The sequence below is a fragment of the Struthio camelus genome, chromosome 5 (assembly GCF_040807025.1).
Source record: "Struthio camelus isolate bStrCam1 chromosome 5, bStrCam1.hap1, whole genome shotgun sequence".
Classification (NCBI taxonomy): domain Eukaryota; kingdom Metazoa; phylum Chordata; class Aves; order Struthioniformes; family Struthionidae; genus Struthio; species Struthio camelus.
In genome coordinates this window covers 69,624,145-69,641,494 of record NC_090946.1, presented here as the reverse complement: position 1 = coordinate 69,641,494, position 17,350 = coordinate 69,624,145, and the positions used below count along the sequence as shown (strand labels likewise).

The 17,350-nt window shown below is 43.2% G+C and overlaps 1 protein-coding gene across 4 annotated transcripts in view; it reads left to right on the top strand.

The window, feature by feature from the left end:
* CCDC85C (coiled-coil domain containing 85C) overlaps positions 1-17,307 on the top strand; it is a 120,410-nt gene extending 103,103 nt beyond the window's left edge. For 2 of the 4 annotated variants that reach the window (XM_068947005.1, XM_068947004.1), the window contains 3 exons: positions 5,403-5,498; positions 11,585-11,683; positions 13,502-17,307. In XM_068947005.1, the coding sequence (XP_068803106.1) occupies positions 5,403-5,498; positions 11,585-11,683; positions 13,502-13,591 (285 nt within the window). In that variant the 3' untranslated portion in view covers positions 13,592-17,307. The remainder of the gene's footprint in view (positions 1-5,402; positions 5,499-11,584; positions 11,684-13,501) is intronic. The other 2 variants (XM_009675471.2, XM_068947006.1) reach the window with 1 other exon arrangement.
* The last annotated feature ends 43 nt before the right edge of the window (positions 17,308-17,350 follow it).

The following is a 17,350-nucleotide window of genomic DNA, read 5'->3' as shown; positions in this document are numbered from 1 at the left end:
CCAACGGTGCCTTTCTGCATCTGTGTTGGACCGCATCCTGCGTAACTAGACAGAGCCAGCAAGGACTCATTAGGCAACTTAAGTCTTACACATTCGCAGTACCATCATGACTGGATATACAGTAGCAGGTGCTCTCAAGCAACTGCAGTTAAGGCCTCTACTTTTCGTTTTTCTGGTATCAGATTAAAAAGGATCATTTGCGATACTGGTGGTGTTCAGATTTTCTTGTTTCGAACACCAGCACTGTTGCTTGACTGCTCGTCTTTGGGCTCTGGGCAGCGGGAGTGTGTTAAGGCTAGTTTTATTTGGTTTGTTTTCTGCTTTTGATTTGATGCCATCACTGGGTCAAGCGTAATTCTTAGCAGATAGAGAACTGGAGGATTTGTCTCCTGTGCGTGGCACATCACTTTTAAGGATGCTCAGACTTGAGAGACTGCAGTGTTCCTCTCTCTTTTCATAGTCTAATGATGCTACAGCTGCACTGTGAAACCCCTAACAGACATCAGGCTTGAATCACAAGCCCTGCAGTCGGGGCTGCTGTGAGAGGTTTCTGAGAGGGTCTGTGGTTTGAGTGGCAATAGAGGAGCATCTCAGGGAACCGCTGATTGTCTTTAAGGCTCAAACAGAATTGGGGAAATGAGTTCAGTAGGTGATTCAGTACTGCTATATATGTAGAGAGAAGGCAGGAGAGGTGGAGGAATAGCTCTCACCTTGGTTTCCTCACTGGAACAGGTGCTGAGGACTTGGGATTTGCCACCCATGAGGCATGTGGATGAACCTCATGAGAAGCCTCTCTGGGCTTTGTTATGTCCTGGCAGCAGAAATGGGACTGTTCTCACCAGGGACGATCCCACAGAGGTCCAGGGTACAACAGTCTCTAAAGCTCTGGACTGCCACAGTTGTTTGCAGAGCAGCAAAAGCAACCACTTAGGAAATGTCAGATGGGCCACACACAGCTCAACATCTGGATTATGTTTTGTTCCCGCGCATGGCAATGAGGCCATTTGCTTCCTAAAGACGTATCTCAAGAGAAGGGCCTCTTGCTCCTCCTGGCCTCAGAGGTGGAGTACTCAGCAAACTTTATGTGTAGTGAGGATAAGGCACTTTCTGCAAGCACTTAAGAACTCTGTGATGCCTCAGATATGTAACTTAGAGCTATTTGGTCTTAGGCTAGAATTCTCACCATTGGACTGTCCTTTCTTTTGGTAGCGTAACTGCTTGTGGACGAAACAGAAAGAGGTGTGCAATGTAATTCTACCCGGGTGATGGTTTGATGCCACATCATTTTCTTCTTAAATTCCAAATTCCTTGTGTAGCTATTGCATTAAATGTACTAACTTCTAGTTTCATCTCCGCTGCTGTAAATTTGGAGCAACTCCAAAGCTAGTTGAGGCCAAAGAGAATAAGAAACTTTGCCTTTGAAATGACTCAGCTTCTCATTAGTTGCTTCAGCCTCAGCAGAAGTAAACTAGAAAAGCAATCAAGATTATAACTCTCAACATCTTTGTTGTAAATATAATTGCATCCTTTTTGATGATTTCTGAACTGTTTTTTATCGTCATTCATTTATATAATTATGTGGCACCTCAGCCACGTGTCTGAGGATGGAGAATGAACCATCTCTGAGCTACTGAATGGTATGAAAACCTCGCAAGTGGAAAAGTCAGACATCTGTCTAATGCAGAAAGTGCATGTTTGACAGAGCTAGACAAGGAGAAGAATTTCAGTGATACACACCCCATGACACACACTGTATTGCTTTTTGTCTATATGCAGAATTTCAGTTGGTTAGCATGTAACTATATTAACCTCATTATTATTGCCTGGCAGGGTGCTGAGTCAGTCATGTTCCCATGGCTATGAAAATGTCCGCTGTAAGGAACAGGAAGGGCATAGATTTCTACAGTGATGAAGGTCCTCAAAATAGATGAGATATAGTGGTGGGGTGCAACTATGGTAGTTCTTACAAACATTTTCCAGATATGTCTATTTTAGGCATAAGGAATCTCTTCCTCCTGTGTGATTTCATCTACTACCTGAAAGCTGACTTCCAGAGATTTCCCTCTCCCTCCTCTCCTTCCAGTGTCCTATCTCTGGTTTCCCTCCCCTGTATTTCATCTCAGCTATTTTGCTGCTGGGTAATATGCACATCCTCCTTTCTCTTCCCGTTCCCTCCCTGCTCTCTCACTGTTGGCAGTTTTCCAGTTGAGAAATCTTGACCTTATCTACAATTCCTTCCATTTCCTCCCCTTCAGCTAACACTATCGGTGAACTCTGCCCGTTTTCCTCTACTCCATCCTCCAAAGCTGGCCATCCATCCTGCTTGACTATATTGTCATTTTTTTCTCTTGATTACTATAGACTCCTTTTTTGTGGCCACTTGCATGTTTGCCTCAGCCCAAGAAGCGGATATGAGCCTAGCTAAAGCATTTTTGTGAATCACACTGAAATCAGTGGGAATTAAGCATCTAAAACGCCTTACAAAACTCTAAACCTTTGTCCTTTTTTTTTAATGCCTGGAAAGAGACTTCTCTAAGGAGGCAACTATACAATAAAACTGTAAGTGCGATGATAAATATTAAGCCATCCTTAGCCGTGTACTTAGGAGTACTGCCTTTTTCACAGCAGCATGTGGGTATTTTTGCTTGATGTATCTCACAATTGCAGAGACTAGGGGTGTTGGTAAGATCCTGGCATGCTCCCCTGCTTTCTTCATGTGCATGTTTTCGTCTTCTGTATGAATGATGTCGGATTTCTTTCAGGGTGTTTGGGGTTTCTGGGTGGCGTGAGGGCCAGCTGTGTGGTCATTCTCTGCACTTTCATTGAAGAGTCTGTTACATGGTTATCTGCCATTGGAGAAGAGTATACTCAGCAAGTTGGACATCCATTGCAATTTGCTGGGTTTTTTTGGCTTCCAACCTAAGAATCAAGGATCACGTGTGTTTTAGCAATGAGTCATCTGGTTCTGAGGCTGTGAGAGCAGGGCAGAATTGTTATGTTCAGGTTTACCCCCTTTGTTGCATTCTTTAACACTTTTTTTATCTACTTGAGTCAAATTCTCTACCTGTGTTCAAGTAGAGCTCAGCTGATTTCTGTTGTCACATTTCAGCCACTCCTTTAAGCAGGAAACTACCACTCTGAGCATTTTTTGTTTGATACAATATGCACAGTGTATTACTCTGCTTGCGCTTGTACAAATGCATAATTGATAACTGATTTTTTTTTTTATTGTGTCTGTATGGTAATCCATTAAGTATGATCAAATTCTTTGGAAAACACTTCTCTCTAATCTTTCTGGTTTCATTTGTATTCTGTAATAACTTTGAGAGTGGTTATCATCATAGAAATGCTTAGTAGCTCATTAGTGACTTCACTTTTATGAGGATAAGCTATTGCTGCCTGTCATTCTGAAAACTGTAATCTACTCAAGTTAGGTCAGAAAACTATATTTAAAATGTTGTCAGCTGCAGGATCCAGCAGGATTCCTTTTATTTTGTCAGTTTACTCTCAACTCAGAAGAAATATTGGATGTTCAACCTTTGCTTGGTATTCTTGTGTTCCTTCTAACGAGGCCTGTGGGGCAAGATCTATATCAAGTATGGTTTTAAGGCCAGAAAATCCCAAATATTCTGCTTTCAATTGTCATGATCTTGATCATTCAAGAAGAGAAGACAGTTTTCATGCTAAAGCCAGAGAAGCTATGCATGTATTGAAGCCTTTGACCTCTGTGGAAGACGACTGATTCTGCGAGGAGTCTATTGCGTTTACCAGCTCCGTGAGAAATTTGCAACCAATTTTGCAGTTCTAGGTCATAGTTGTAGACCAGATGGATCCAGTCTCTGGTGTTCTTTCCCCCAGCCTCTGCCTGTTCTATGTAACATTAAAGGAACTGACTTGATAGCTGAGGACGTGTCCTCCGGGTAGCCATACAGCTTTCACAGCCAGGGCGGGAACGTGAAGTTTTCTCTCTCCTGAGCTGTAACCACCTGCCAGTAGGCCTGGGCCCAGGCCCATACCCAACCTGTGAGTGTTGGTTGATCTCTAAGCTTTGACAGTCTATTAGATCTCTTTGGAGATATATTGTGGAGTTACTAATTCTAATTGTGCTTTTTCCTGGTATGCCTACCCCTCAAAAGGAAATTATTGTATGACCAGCAATTCAGTTCATAAAGGTTGATGGGAAGCTATTACGGGTAAATGACTGTTGGTCATTATGTGGGTTAAGTACAGACCCAGTGGCTTAGACATGAAAGACTCCATGTCTTTCCTGCTATTTTTGTCCTCATCCTCTTACTTGCTGTTCACACACGAACATTTTCTTTCTACTAATAAAAAAGCCCCCAAAACCTAAAATGTCTGGAAAGCTAAGAAGTGACAAAGTGTCCTTCCTTTGATGCTTCTTTCTCACATGACTAACTTATTGGCCTTGGCTTAGAAGGCAAAGTGAGGGGACGAGGCTTAAAACATTTTGTGTTTTTAAACGTGGAAAATATGAGAATGGAGTGCCGCATGCGCTGTATGTGAAAGCATTCCTGTAATGGTGCTACATACCACTCTGCCATCCTGATTTACTTGCACAGGCCCTCAGTATAATCATTTTTTGTGTTTCCTAAAGGATGTGAAGACTAAGTATGAATTTGGTCAATGGATTCATTGTTGATTTCTTCCAAAGCTACAGTGCAAATGCACAAATATTAGGAACAGGCAGGGCGCTACTCTCTGCGTAAAGATACTGTGTCTCACGTAATCCAAGACAGAGGCCTTTTTCAAAAAGGAAAGTAATATAAAAAGTGCCTACAAGACTGCTTAGAAAGTAGGACTCTTTTGTAAAATTTAACTTCTATATCTTTCCTGATGGGATCCTCCCTGCAGAAGAACTGGCCAGCATTTTGGAAACTACCCCAGCCAATACTAGGTTTGGATATCTGTTTGTTTTAAGGTTGCCTTCACAATTTTCTCTGTAGCTGAAGATTGGTACTTGATCGCCATGTGAAAATGTTGCCAAAAAAGCAATAATGTTATGCCAACTGTTTCTTTCATGCTTACAGCTTCTTAGAAATAACCAGTTTATGCTGGAAAATCGTCTTGTTTGCATTGCAGCCTTGGCTAGAAGGATGAGAACTGTTCTTGTCTTTGTAGAAAGTTATCCTAAATGACCAAAAAGGTGTTTTAAACTGATTTAGCTTTAAACCAGGTTGATCTCCTGCCTCAGTGTACCCCAACTGAGTGATGCCAGGCTTAAATGGAATTAAAACCAAATAACTTCTGAGGAAGGGATCACGTCTTTTGTCTCTACAAGTGCTGAAGGTTTGAGGAGCTAGTGCTCACATTTTTTGGTTATTTTCTTTTGCTAAAATCACTCCAAGGGAATTAAATCATGTGTACTCCCCTTATTTCAACAGGGACCAGCTCGCATGACATCTGATATTGGGTCTTCTCCTGCAGCAGCCTATGTCCCTGTTGGTCAGAAACCAGAGGCTGTTGTGCATGCTATGAAGGTAAGAATGCCTCAGACCCCCACACTGCATTGCAACAAGCACGGAAGTGTCATAACTGCATGCTTTCTGTTCTCGTGAAATCATGACAATTAATTAGAAATAGAAAATTAGTACTCGGGCAGATTACTGGTTACCAGGATTTATATAGCTGGAGTTAAGCAAATCGCGCATGACTAATTTTGGGGTGGGAGACCTTCAGCAAAAACTCTTGATGCTGAAGCAGTTGCATGCCCTATCTGTTTATCATTCCCTGCTTGCTGAGTTAAAGGAGAAAATTTCACAGAAGTTTTAAAGTCCTAGTCACCATCCATTAGCAGGAAAAATGTAATAGCCTAGTGTTACATATTTTAACAGTTAAGCAAGTTATTTTTGAGTGTTTAAGAGACACAGAAATGCAAATCCTTTCTAGGGTATCTTAGAGTTTGCTGGAAAATCCCTAACTAAGTTAGGTTTTGGTTGGAATATACTGATTTGCATATTTCCATCTATTTGTTGAACCTGAAAAGTTTTGTACAAGTTTAAAAAGCTCTCATGAAATCAAAGGAGGATTCTCAGAGGCTCAGATCCCCATGGCCGACAGCTGGAGAAAAGTCCAGCTGTGGGACTGCTTCACCAGCGCTAGCTTAGCCTGTCCTTCAGCAAGTGCTAACAAATCACTTCACTTTGCGTGTTTCCGCATCTGGCATCTAAATGGCACAGAGTTTGGCTCCAGGACAGACCTATGAGGTGACAGTGGTAAAGCCAAAACTTAAGGAGAAGTCAGGAGAAGCAGGAGCGCAGCTGGCAAGAACGTCAGTTCCACTGAGCAGCGCCTGCAGGCAGCTTGTGTTCTGGGCTGCTCAGCTGCAAGTCCAGAAGCTATATGGGCACAGCAACACAGCTCTGCGCCCAAGCAAAGACGACTGAGGGGCTGTGCTTATTCGGGGGTACAGCACTGTGCGTGGATCTGGTGCAGGTTTCCAGGTGAGAGCTGGCGTATGTTTGACCAGCTAGGAGCAGCAACAGAGCTGGATTACTTACCTCTGTCTGTGCCCATCTGTGTAGATGTCCGCTAGGCTTTTTGCTTGGCTTTTTCCCACAGCTGAATGCTGCATGGCTGAAGGGCTGCTTTTGGTTTAGCCTAACTTCTTTCTTGAGAACGTTTTAAGGGTTTTCTTTTTTTTTTTTTTTTCTGAAAAACTTGTTGTTTATTTGCACCTAATAAAAAAGGAGCAGGATGACAGCTTGGCACTCCTAACAACTGTTCTTGCTAACGAGAATAAAAGGTACATATGCTACATATCAGTATCTCACTGAACATCAAAGCACTTTTCTTAGGAATTGAACAAACCTGCTAAAGACATGGGGAGATGAGGAGGAGGCAAATGTAAGAAAACAACTTCTAGCCTGTAATCGAACTCCCCCAGGGGTGGCAACTCTCTGATTTGCACAGAACCGTCAAGAGGGTGTTCGGTCACTCCCACGGGTGTTGAGAAGGCAGGATTTGGTCCATAGGGAAAAGGCCTCGTGGGGCATCTTATCTGTTCCCCGACCAAAGCAGGATTGCTCACTATGCTGGGTTCCCCAGTGCTTTGTCTGGGTGACTTATAAAACACTGTGAGACTTGCACCTTTAGGAGAGCACTTCTTAATCTCAGTGCTTCCTGTTACAGAAATGCTTGCCCCATATTTAGCCCAATACTCCACTGTCTTAGTTTTATTGCAGTGATCCGTACTGTTGCGAGTTTGTTTTTATGATGCACGGAGGGTAGCTCAGTGGTTGCGTGGGGCCAGTAGAGAAAGTCAGAAAGGATGTGGATGTAATGGATCGGGTTGACTGAGGTGAAGCTGTCTCGCTCACAGACTCAGTTCAGTGACGAAAGAGAACTAAATATACCTGAGGTGTTCTTCACAGTTTACATACCAGCATGGGGAAAGCAAGATGAGCTAGCACGCGCATCTGCAGCTAGGCACAGCATGTTCATAGTTACTTGTTTAACATCATAGAAGTTGTCTTGAAAAGGTAAAGCTGTGGAGTCCTTTTGCTGAAAAGCAGAAGGAGCAGTTGACAATGATTACCCATCCCTATCTCCCAGGGCCACACTCTGCATCCTGCCAGGAGCTTGGGAATCACTGTGGGCTTGGGATGGAGCAGGCTGCCAACCTGGGATGAAGTTTCACCCAGGGAGATGATGTAATGCGGATGGATCATCAAAGGGCCAAATCCCACGACAGCTTTAGTTGTTCTTTCAGTGAAATTTAATGGGGATGACATCCCCAAGAAGGGGATGACATCAGCCTCTTGGAGCCTGGGATACACCTGTCCATTTTCTGTAGGTTTCTGGTTTGGGAGGTGCCAGAAGTCACAAGGAAGTGTAAGCCTGTTTCTGACCTTAGATCCAAATTGAATACACAGTCTGTGAGTTGTGGTTAGTGTCTTTAGTAGCTGAGGAGGCACCTGGCAGGATTTGAAAATGGATGGGGCTGGGTCAGCAGGTTCTCCTCTTCAGGAGGCGATTTTGCTCTTCAGGGTTTGTTTTCTTCCAGCATACCTTTCTGTGATTAGCTTTCAAGTTTTACCCTCCTGATCCCCTTTTCCTTTGTCCAAGATGCTAACACATCTTTACAAAGTGTCTACCCAGAAATGGGCTTTGGCTTGTGGAGAGGGATGGTTTCCAGGGTTAACGAGTCCCACATCATTCAGAAATGATATACAACCATAACTACTGCCTTATCAGCTTTCAGCTCTGACTGTGCTCCATTTACACTATTGAAAGACATTTGCACGGCAAGAAATGGGCTGCACCACCCCTTCGCACCTCATGGACTAGCGAATGCAGTTTTATTTTAAGCGGACGTCATAGAAAAACAGTTTATTTTTCTCCTCTGGGACTCTTGTGTCTGCAAGATTAATGGCTGGTGGAAGCAGATGCTGGAGCTGATGTGATCTTTAACTAATCTAAGCCACAGTTGTCCTTGACACTTGCCCTGTAGACACAGCCAGTGCTTAGCTGCTCGACAGACATTCCTGGTGTGCTGCGCTGGGGTCTGATTGTGCAGGCGGTTGCTCTTGCAGCTGAGCATCAGAGGCATACTGACTCCAGACAAGCAAGTTCGATGTGTGAGTCCAGCAGGATCAATAATTAATTCCCTCCTCTTTAGCAAAAAGTAGATGTTCTCTTTGTCAGCGTATACATGTTTTTTGCATTTCTCTTGCCCTTCCTCTTCCCTTAAAAAGCACGTGGATAGTCTTATTTGTATAAAGACTGGTCCCAGATATGTTGGTTAAACTAGCCGATGCATTTTAGAAGTAGGTTAAGAGCCCTAGGAGAATGACCTATTTTTGTAAGTTAAGCAGTCAGAATACAGCAAGACTGCTGGAGCAGGCCAATGGATAACCTAGTCTAGTATCCCATTTCTTAGAGCAGACAATGCTGTATGCCTCAGCAAAGAGTGAAACCCATCCCTGTACTGCATCCAGGTCTGTAGTTCCCTAGTGGATACGCAAATATTTATATATACAAATATAGTTGCTATAAAGCTTTGTATGTGTGTGGCTATATTTGACACATGGTGAATTAGACATTATGTGCTGTTTGATGGCATTGGGTGATTTCAGGATCTTTCACCCTGCATGCTGAGATGACCACGTTTTTCATCAGTGTCAAAGCCCTGGGCGAGTTACGTAGGTCAGCGCAAAGGTAGCGGTGCAATCTCGGTGCAGTCCTGCACTGTGATATGCCTGACTTATGCAACAGACTCATCCGGAGAAGCTATTTGAATGCCTGAGAAGACTTTTGGAACATGCACGAGGGGATATTTCTGTGGATCAGCATGTTTCCAACTGGAAGTGAAGGCTGCCTTTAATACCAGCGCGTTTTTAAACCACCTCTCAGCCAGCCTCAACCTCTTTCATCAAAGGACCACCCAATCACTTTTAGAAAACAGGCACAGTACCTCCCACGGGCGCTGCTCTGTGGCGACCCAGCTGTGAGCTGCCTGTTGCTCTGGCTGCGCCGGCAGCCAGGGCTGGCGCCCAGCTGAGTCTGCTCCAAGCGCGGTGCGGAGGTGCCAGGTGCCGGGGAGCACGGGGGTGTGCACAGCAGTTGTACATCACTGTTGTTGTGTACGGCTGTTGAAACAGTTGTTTCCTGAGCCACGTGCAGTTGTCTTGCCAGCCATTCATGGCCTGAGGATCATAGCTTGGCGAATATATCCCTAAGCGTTTTCTAAAAAAACCCCAAGATGTTAAAAATCAATTTTTTCCTTAAAAGAAAAGGAGCAACACCATTTTCAACTATTGTCAACTCAAAAATGTAGTTTAGGAAAGTAAGTGACAGGCAGGATGTTTCCATTATTTTTTGCAGAGTGACCTGGCAGTCTTTCACAGCAGATTTGCTCGTGTTCCTAAGGCAAACCTGCAGACGTGTCCCCAAGCCCCAGGCCACGTGTAGTATGTGAGCTCCATGAGCATTAGCACTGGACTTGGACCTGTGGCTTCAATGCTGGAGCTGTAACCTCTCTGTTCCTGCAAGGAAACCTGGTTCTAGCCAATCTGGCAGCCCCCCATGCTGGGAAATGCTGAGTGAGCTGGTATGACCCCCAAACCTGAGAGCAGAGCTGAGCTTCCTTGCATGCTTTGACTGCTGTAAACTAGATTGACTTTTGAGTGCCTGGAGAGCCATGAACCTAAGCTCCATACAAACATCCTGAGTCTTGGACTGTCTGGATCACCCGTGGGAGCCCAGCAAAGGCAACTGAGCATGTTTTTAGTGCTGGGTCCCCTGGGCTCCTTGTGAAGCAGCTGAGGCAGATGATCCTGGTAGTTGCCTGTCAAAAACTCTGTGGAGAGTCTCAGATCCTCCCCTCCCCCCTGCCCAACTCTTGCAGTCCCATTTCTATGCTTTTACAGCCACATTTCCTGCTTTTGCAGTGCTTTCCTCCTGTTACTATTGTGAAAAAGCTGCATAGTCCCAAACAGGAGATAAAGGAAAGCTAAGACCTCATTTCCCCCAAAACTCACGTGGGTAGGGTGCTGCAGGCACCTATGTGGTCCCATTGTATGTCACCATGTAAAGAGGAAAAACAACGAAACAGAGTTGCCTGTGTAGGACAAGATAGGCCAGGCCCAAGGATGTCAGTGGATATATGAGGCATTTATCTGCATTTGTACTAGCTGATCTCATTTAGCAGCTAGTAGACTTCAGGGGTGTGTGTGGCTACACTTGCATACTGGCCAAGGATCACATATTTCCTAACATTGACCAGGGCAGGGGCTCCATGGGAAGAAGCATGGCAGAACTGCCCCCATGCTGGGTGCAACGGTTATAACCAGGGTGGTTTCCATTGCAAGTGATGGTACAAAAATGGTCTGATGCCCCATTTGGGGCTCTGCCGTGGCAGCTAGGGCCTTGCTGCACCTCGCAGAGCACTGCTAAGGGCAATGCCCCGTGCTTTGCAAACAATGCTGTCTGGGAGATTAAAGTAAAGCTTAGAGAGTCAAGGTGATTATCTCCGTTTTAAGAGGGCATCTATGGCACAAAGAGACTGTGACCCAGATTCACCAAGACATGCAGCTCTTGTTGGGAAAGGAGCCTTCAGAAGACTGCAGTCAGTGCTCAGGGGCCTGGGCTGCAGCAGTATTATTTGCACCTCCCAGCCCAGCCTGGCTGATCCAACCCTGGGTGGGAGCAGGGCATCGTGTCAGGCTCACTGGGTGCTGGCCTCCATGATGACAGCCCCTCTCTCTTGGTCACTCTCATGGGCATCAGAGGGGTTCCTCTGAGAAACTAAAGGGGTTGAAAGCAGTTTTCGGGCAAAGGTGAGTGAAATTGTCTCAAGATCTCCAAGTTAATGGTGGATCAGAGGCATGCAAATAGCGCCATGGTGCCCTGCTCTTCTGGCGCTAGTCACACCTTGCAGGTTATGGAGAGAGACATGTCCTTGCAGGGGAAGGGGGGGAGGATGGAGGGGCCAAACTTAGTTTCATGCTCATCTTTGTGATACTCTGAATCTCACGGCCAATTTAAATAGTGGTTAATTACATTATTGAGGGCACTGTTAACTGTTTGAGGAGCATAATTCTTTTGTAATATTGTTTGTCTGTAGGTCCTTGAGGTCCATGAAAATTTGGACAGGCAAATGCAAGATAACTATGAAGAAGACCTGAGTGAAAAGGAGAAAGCGATTGTTCGTGAAATGTGCAATGTAATCACGTCTCTCAATAATTCTAGTGGTCCTTGTTGTGTTCTTTTGTTATAAGTACTGAGGAGCACTGTTCTGCATATGAATGTTTGACATGAAATCCGCAGGGGAAATCCAGACAGGAGGGAAGAGTCAAGGCTCTGCTGACTACTGCTTTGGGTATCAGCAACCTGACTGCCTCGTTCACTGAGCTGAGCAGCCTTTGCTCAGCTCATCCTCCCCAGGGCACTGCCTTAGCAGGTGCAGACAGAGCAGCTAGACTTGGGGACTGATAGCTCTGCAGAAGGCTCTGCCTTGGTGGAAGACTCCTGTTTGTGGCAGAATCTAGCTGCGCCCTTAGGGACTCAGTTTGGGCTGAGAGCAGCAATTGGTCTGCTATGTTTAAAGTCAGCCAGCTTGAATGGCTTTGAGCCAAAACCCTGAGCTGATGTCGGAGGGAGAAGCTTCCTGGTTGAAGCCTTTCAACAGGATTGTGTGTGTGGTTCTTTTAGTACCACAAACATTGTTTAGTGACCGCACTGTAAACTGAGCTTGCCACATGCTGTACACTGAGCTTTTGTACCAAAACTCTGCTCTGCAGCATTTGCTTGCTGTGCTGCTACCTCCAGTTTCAAGCCTAGCCTGCTAATAAGAGAAATACCTTGGCTGTGCATTGGATTTAAGCAAAGAACTTTGGACTTCTGCTAGAACATGGCTCAAACCAAGTGTCATGTGCAGTCGGGGATTTGCTATTTGACAGTAACAGCAGTTCCCGCAGCAGGGAGGAGGATGCTTACCAAGCTCTCTCTTTTACAAGTCCAGATTGGTGGTCAGCACAGGTGGCACCTTTTTGTGCATCACAGCAGCAGAGAGAGGTCTAATCCTCCTTTTAAATTCTGAAATTGGTTGCAGTGAGGTCTTGCAAAACTACTGTGATGGCAAGACAGTGCTGTCGCATTCAGACACACTATGGCATCACTACTGTATTTTGGTGACTGCATCTTTACAGATGCAGTGGGAGGGAGAAAGAACAAGACAGTGCTCTCCTTCATGCAAGCAGTGGGAAAAATCTTAAAGGGCAATGGGAAAAAAAACACTTCAACCCAAAAAAAAAAAAAAAAGGGTGCAATAAATGGATTTTACACAGCTAAATCACTAAAGCAATCCTTGGCAAGAGCTAAAGCATGTCACTTAGGTTGCTAGACCTCTTTAAGCAAGACCAGAACAGAATAAATGAGGGCCTGCTTTTTAGGTTATTTGGTCTGCTTAATGCCCAGATTCCCTTATAGCCATGCAGGGGGGAAGGTAAAACACCGTAACTTCATCCCCTGCCTAAATGGGCTAATTTATGTTTGTCTATTATTAGCTGTGCTTTTTTTTAATATTAATTTTATGTAGGTGGCTATAAAGTGCTTTGCAGTTTCTTCCAGTTTTAAAACAGCCCCATTTACCCCAATGGCCGTAGAGAGGGCATTATGTTTTTAGAAAGTCATAGATATCATTTTAACCGTTATTTTTTTCTCTTCCTGGTAACATTACTTCTGTAAGTATGACAGGGCTGACTTACCATTGAAATTAACTTCTGAACCTCGTGTATTTGTTTTACACTATTACCCCAGGCAAAAACGGCTCTAATTTCAAGAGAGACTAATTAGAAAAACACCTCAGTGGATTTTCCTTGGAAACTGGCGCATAGATGCCATCCAGTGGCCCTACTGAGAATTACAGCGCTGCTCTAGGAAATTGCCCATTTTGACTTTTAGATAAATACTAGAAATCAACAGTGTCTTTGATTTTTAATTCTTGCCTTTTGCTCCCCCACCCCTTTATTTTTTCTTATAGGTTGTCTGGCGAAAGCTGGGTGACGCTGCCAGCTCCAAACCCTCCATCAGGCAACATCTTTCTGGAAACCAGTTCAAGGGTCCATTGTAGGAATATCGTCCTATAGACTGGAAGTGACTCCGTGAAGACTAAAAGAGGGAGAGTTACTGTTTCTGGCTGCCTGTTCTTTGGGATTTGGGGGTTGATTTTTTTTTTTCCATTTTTTTCCCCCCCATTTTTGCTTTTTTCTAACTGTCAATAGTGTAAATATGGCAGCTAAAAGCCTGATTTCAGGCTGTGGTGCTCTGGAACCAATGTTCGATGGGTAACCATTCAGTAATGCCAGACTTGGATCATTTGTATTGTAGTTCAAACCTGCTTTGTTGTACGGTCTGTTTGTAGAATTAACTTGAGAGAATTTCTAAGAAGAACAAGAAGAAACCTTAACCTGCAGAGACGTCACAGTTTGTATCGCTTTGTCCACCTGCTTGTTAATTGATTCATAACTAGGCTAGTGGCTCCAGGCAGCACATTTTTGGAACCTTCCAAGAAAACAGCAATTTGAATTCATTGGCTTACAGGCTGCCAATTTCCTGAGCTGCTACTATTTTTTTCGGAGGTCCTTATTTGGAGGAATAACATATGACTGTTTGCACAAGGCGCTGTATAAAACACTGAGTGGAGGGATTAAACACTTGTACCACTTTGTACATCGTACTGTGGTACTCATCTCACAAGCAGACAGAAAAGCTTGAGACTCAGTATGAGCTGTTAATGAACTGATTTTTCATGAACAAATGACATTCAGATTTCTGCAGTCATAATGTGAATGAATTGAAGTCACTTTGCCAGACACCAGTATTCCCTACAAATATGGCAACACTGTTCCTGTAAAGCTTTTACTATTAAACAGTTCAGCAGAAACAGCCGTCCTAGCAGCACTTTGGCTTTCACAGTATCTTCAGGAGCAGCTCATCTTTCACATATGGAAGATTTGGGTACTTTTTTTAATGTTCTTGCTGGAACCCTCACCTATATTGGTTGCTGTGTAAGGTAACCAAACAACAACCTCGTGGGGCTGAATAAAAACTCAGTATTAATGTGGGCTGTCGGGTGAGACTACTTCCTGCCATTGAAGCTTTATTTTTGTTAATGAACCAAAACAAGTGGGTTTTTCCTCCTTCAAATGGTTGTATATAAAAATAATGGGACATATTTTGTTAGTGTGGAGTAGCTACTTGTATAGATGTAGTAAGAATTTGACCCCCCTTTCTTTTCCAACTTGTCACAGCAGCTGGCCCTGTATTTCAGTAGATGCTCCCTCCCATCTTTCCCCAGTAGGTCAAGGAAGGTGGGTGTGGTTATTAGAACTATTGGTGTGAAATAACGTTAAAAGACTGGCAGGTGTAAAGATCAACACCTGCTCTTCAAAAGTTGCGTTGCCTTGGTGATCAGTTTGAAGATTTAATGACTTCAAACCTCATCACTTTCTTTTTGTTCTCCATAAGAATCCGGCAACAGACAGTTGACTTAGCTGGACAGCTTCTCACCGTTAAAAGAATTTGCTCTACTAGTTGAATTCTTGACTCCTGTTACTATACTGATAAGGAGCACCAATAAAAAAACAAGGAGCTAGCGCTTACAAGTTATAAAACAGGTAATTGGTCCCATTGTATACAGTGTAACTAGCTGCCTGGAAACTCTAATTTGCAGTGTCAAAGCCTAGGTCTGTAACTAATAAAAAGATAAGAGAAGGAATACAACCAGCATACATACTAACCAGTAAGTGTAAGAACCACTTCGTTATAGGGTGTAGAAATAAAAGTCAAGATGTTTATTTAAAAAAGAAAAAATCAAGAAGAAGATACCCTCCCCACCCCACCCCGCCCACTCGCCAATAGCTTATTTCTTACTATTGCTCAGTCAGCAAATACTGAGCTGGCTAACTGTAACTCTAACGAGTACTTGCATCCAGTGTAAGTCTGGAAAAATCTATTCTAGAATATGACTGTCTCCTTTAAAATATGACCTCTTTAGAGGATTCCTGATTTCCCCTCCTTTGCTTTGTTTTGCGTGTTTTTTCATTGCCCTCCAGTTTCTACTTGCCATTGATTACTTTTCTTCCTCCTGTACAATTTATACCCTGAGATTTTCATACCAGAACATGTGGCATATTTTTGCCCCTTCCTGAGAAGGGCAAATAAGACACATCATTCTTCTTTAACATCTAATGTTTAAGAGAGGGTTACTTTAATCTATCTGCTTGCAAGCCCATTTTAATTTTGGTGGCATCTAATCTCTGGATTAAGCAGAGAAATTAAGCATATTGGGAGCAGGGTTAATTTACATCAGTAAGTTTTAACTAAAGCAATGTAAACGTTGCCAACACTTGTAGAAAGTTAAGCGTGTTGGCGACACACTTACTATTTTAGGCTAGCCGGTCCTCTCAACAAGACGAACTATGCTAATCAGACTACTAGTCTCACCAACTACGAAGTTCTCAAACACATTTTTCCCATATCAAACTTCTCCCAGAATCTATTTGGCGACTTTAAGCAAAGTCTGTTTCATTCCACCCACGGATCTCACCTACCAGGGACGCAGTGCTGTAACTGAGGTCCAGTATCTGCTACAAATACTAAAAAGCCAGTTTTACAGGGTAGCCAATTGGTTCAGCTGAACAACCTTTATACTTGTAGGGTATAATCTGTATTTTTTAATGATTTTATTTGGCAGCATAAGACGCAAGATGTGCATTTTTTTGATTGAATGAAAAAACATAACAGTGCTGTACGTAAGGGGAGGGGGGGTTTAGGCTTGCTACTCTTCATACCTAGCTCCCTTTGAGCTAAAAGGTGTCTTCCTGGGAGAAAATGACACTCAATGACTTTATGGGATGACTTGGGTGCTAAACTTTCAATTGTCTAAAAAGAAGTTTTGTATGCATATTTAAATTCGCTTAACTATGCGCTAAGTCTTCAATGAAAACTACCTGAGGCGCTTTGTATATCAAGCTGGAGGAGTGCATCCCTTGAAATAGCGGCCGTTAAATTGACATACCTGGGGGCAATAGCCCAAGTTAACTTCCTCAAGATCGAAGCCCTGGGTTCTGCCACCCTATGGCAAAGAAAGCCTCCACTGATGCTCGTTTAGGGAAAGCAGAATCACATCCTTGACGTTTTTTGGAGTGACTGAACAACATTTCCATAGAAGTTTTTGAAATGCTATGGTATAACCAGCTTCAGTTGGCTCTTTGCACCTTGATAAGACTGCTGAGCACAACCTTGTTCGAGAATGGCACATTTTTATCCAAATATTAGATATTAAAAGAAAAGAAAAAAAAAAATCAGTGTTAAAGTGACCTTTTATCTTTTTAGAAACTGTGGGGGAAGAGTACTACTGATCTTTTTCAAAGTGCATGACTGTAAAGTGATAAAATTGTATATTTTTCATAATGTGGGGAAAGTCTATTTGTGCTGCTTTGGAAATCAGTTTGAAGTTTGATTTCTGTTAAACCTGTGATATTACAGCCCTGCTATATTTTCTGTATATGATTTACAAAGAACTGGAAAAGTTAACACCTGCTGTTGTGTATATAGCAAAATTCTTTAGCTCTTAGCCCACGTTTTTACCTATTATTGAACCACTCTGGGTTTTTTGGGGGAGGGAAAATAATAGTACAGATTTTTTTGATAATGTGTGTAAAACATTCATTTGAAATATTTTAGTAAAAATGAAGTAAGAGATTGATTGTGATAGTGTATACTTTTAGTTGAATAAAATAAAATTACATTCTTTTTAAATAAACTTGTGAATGGGGTTTGGAAGACCACTGCTGAAATATCTTGCAATGTACCACAGCTATGAATT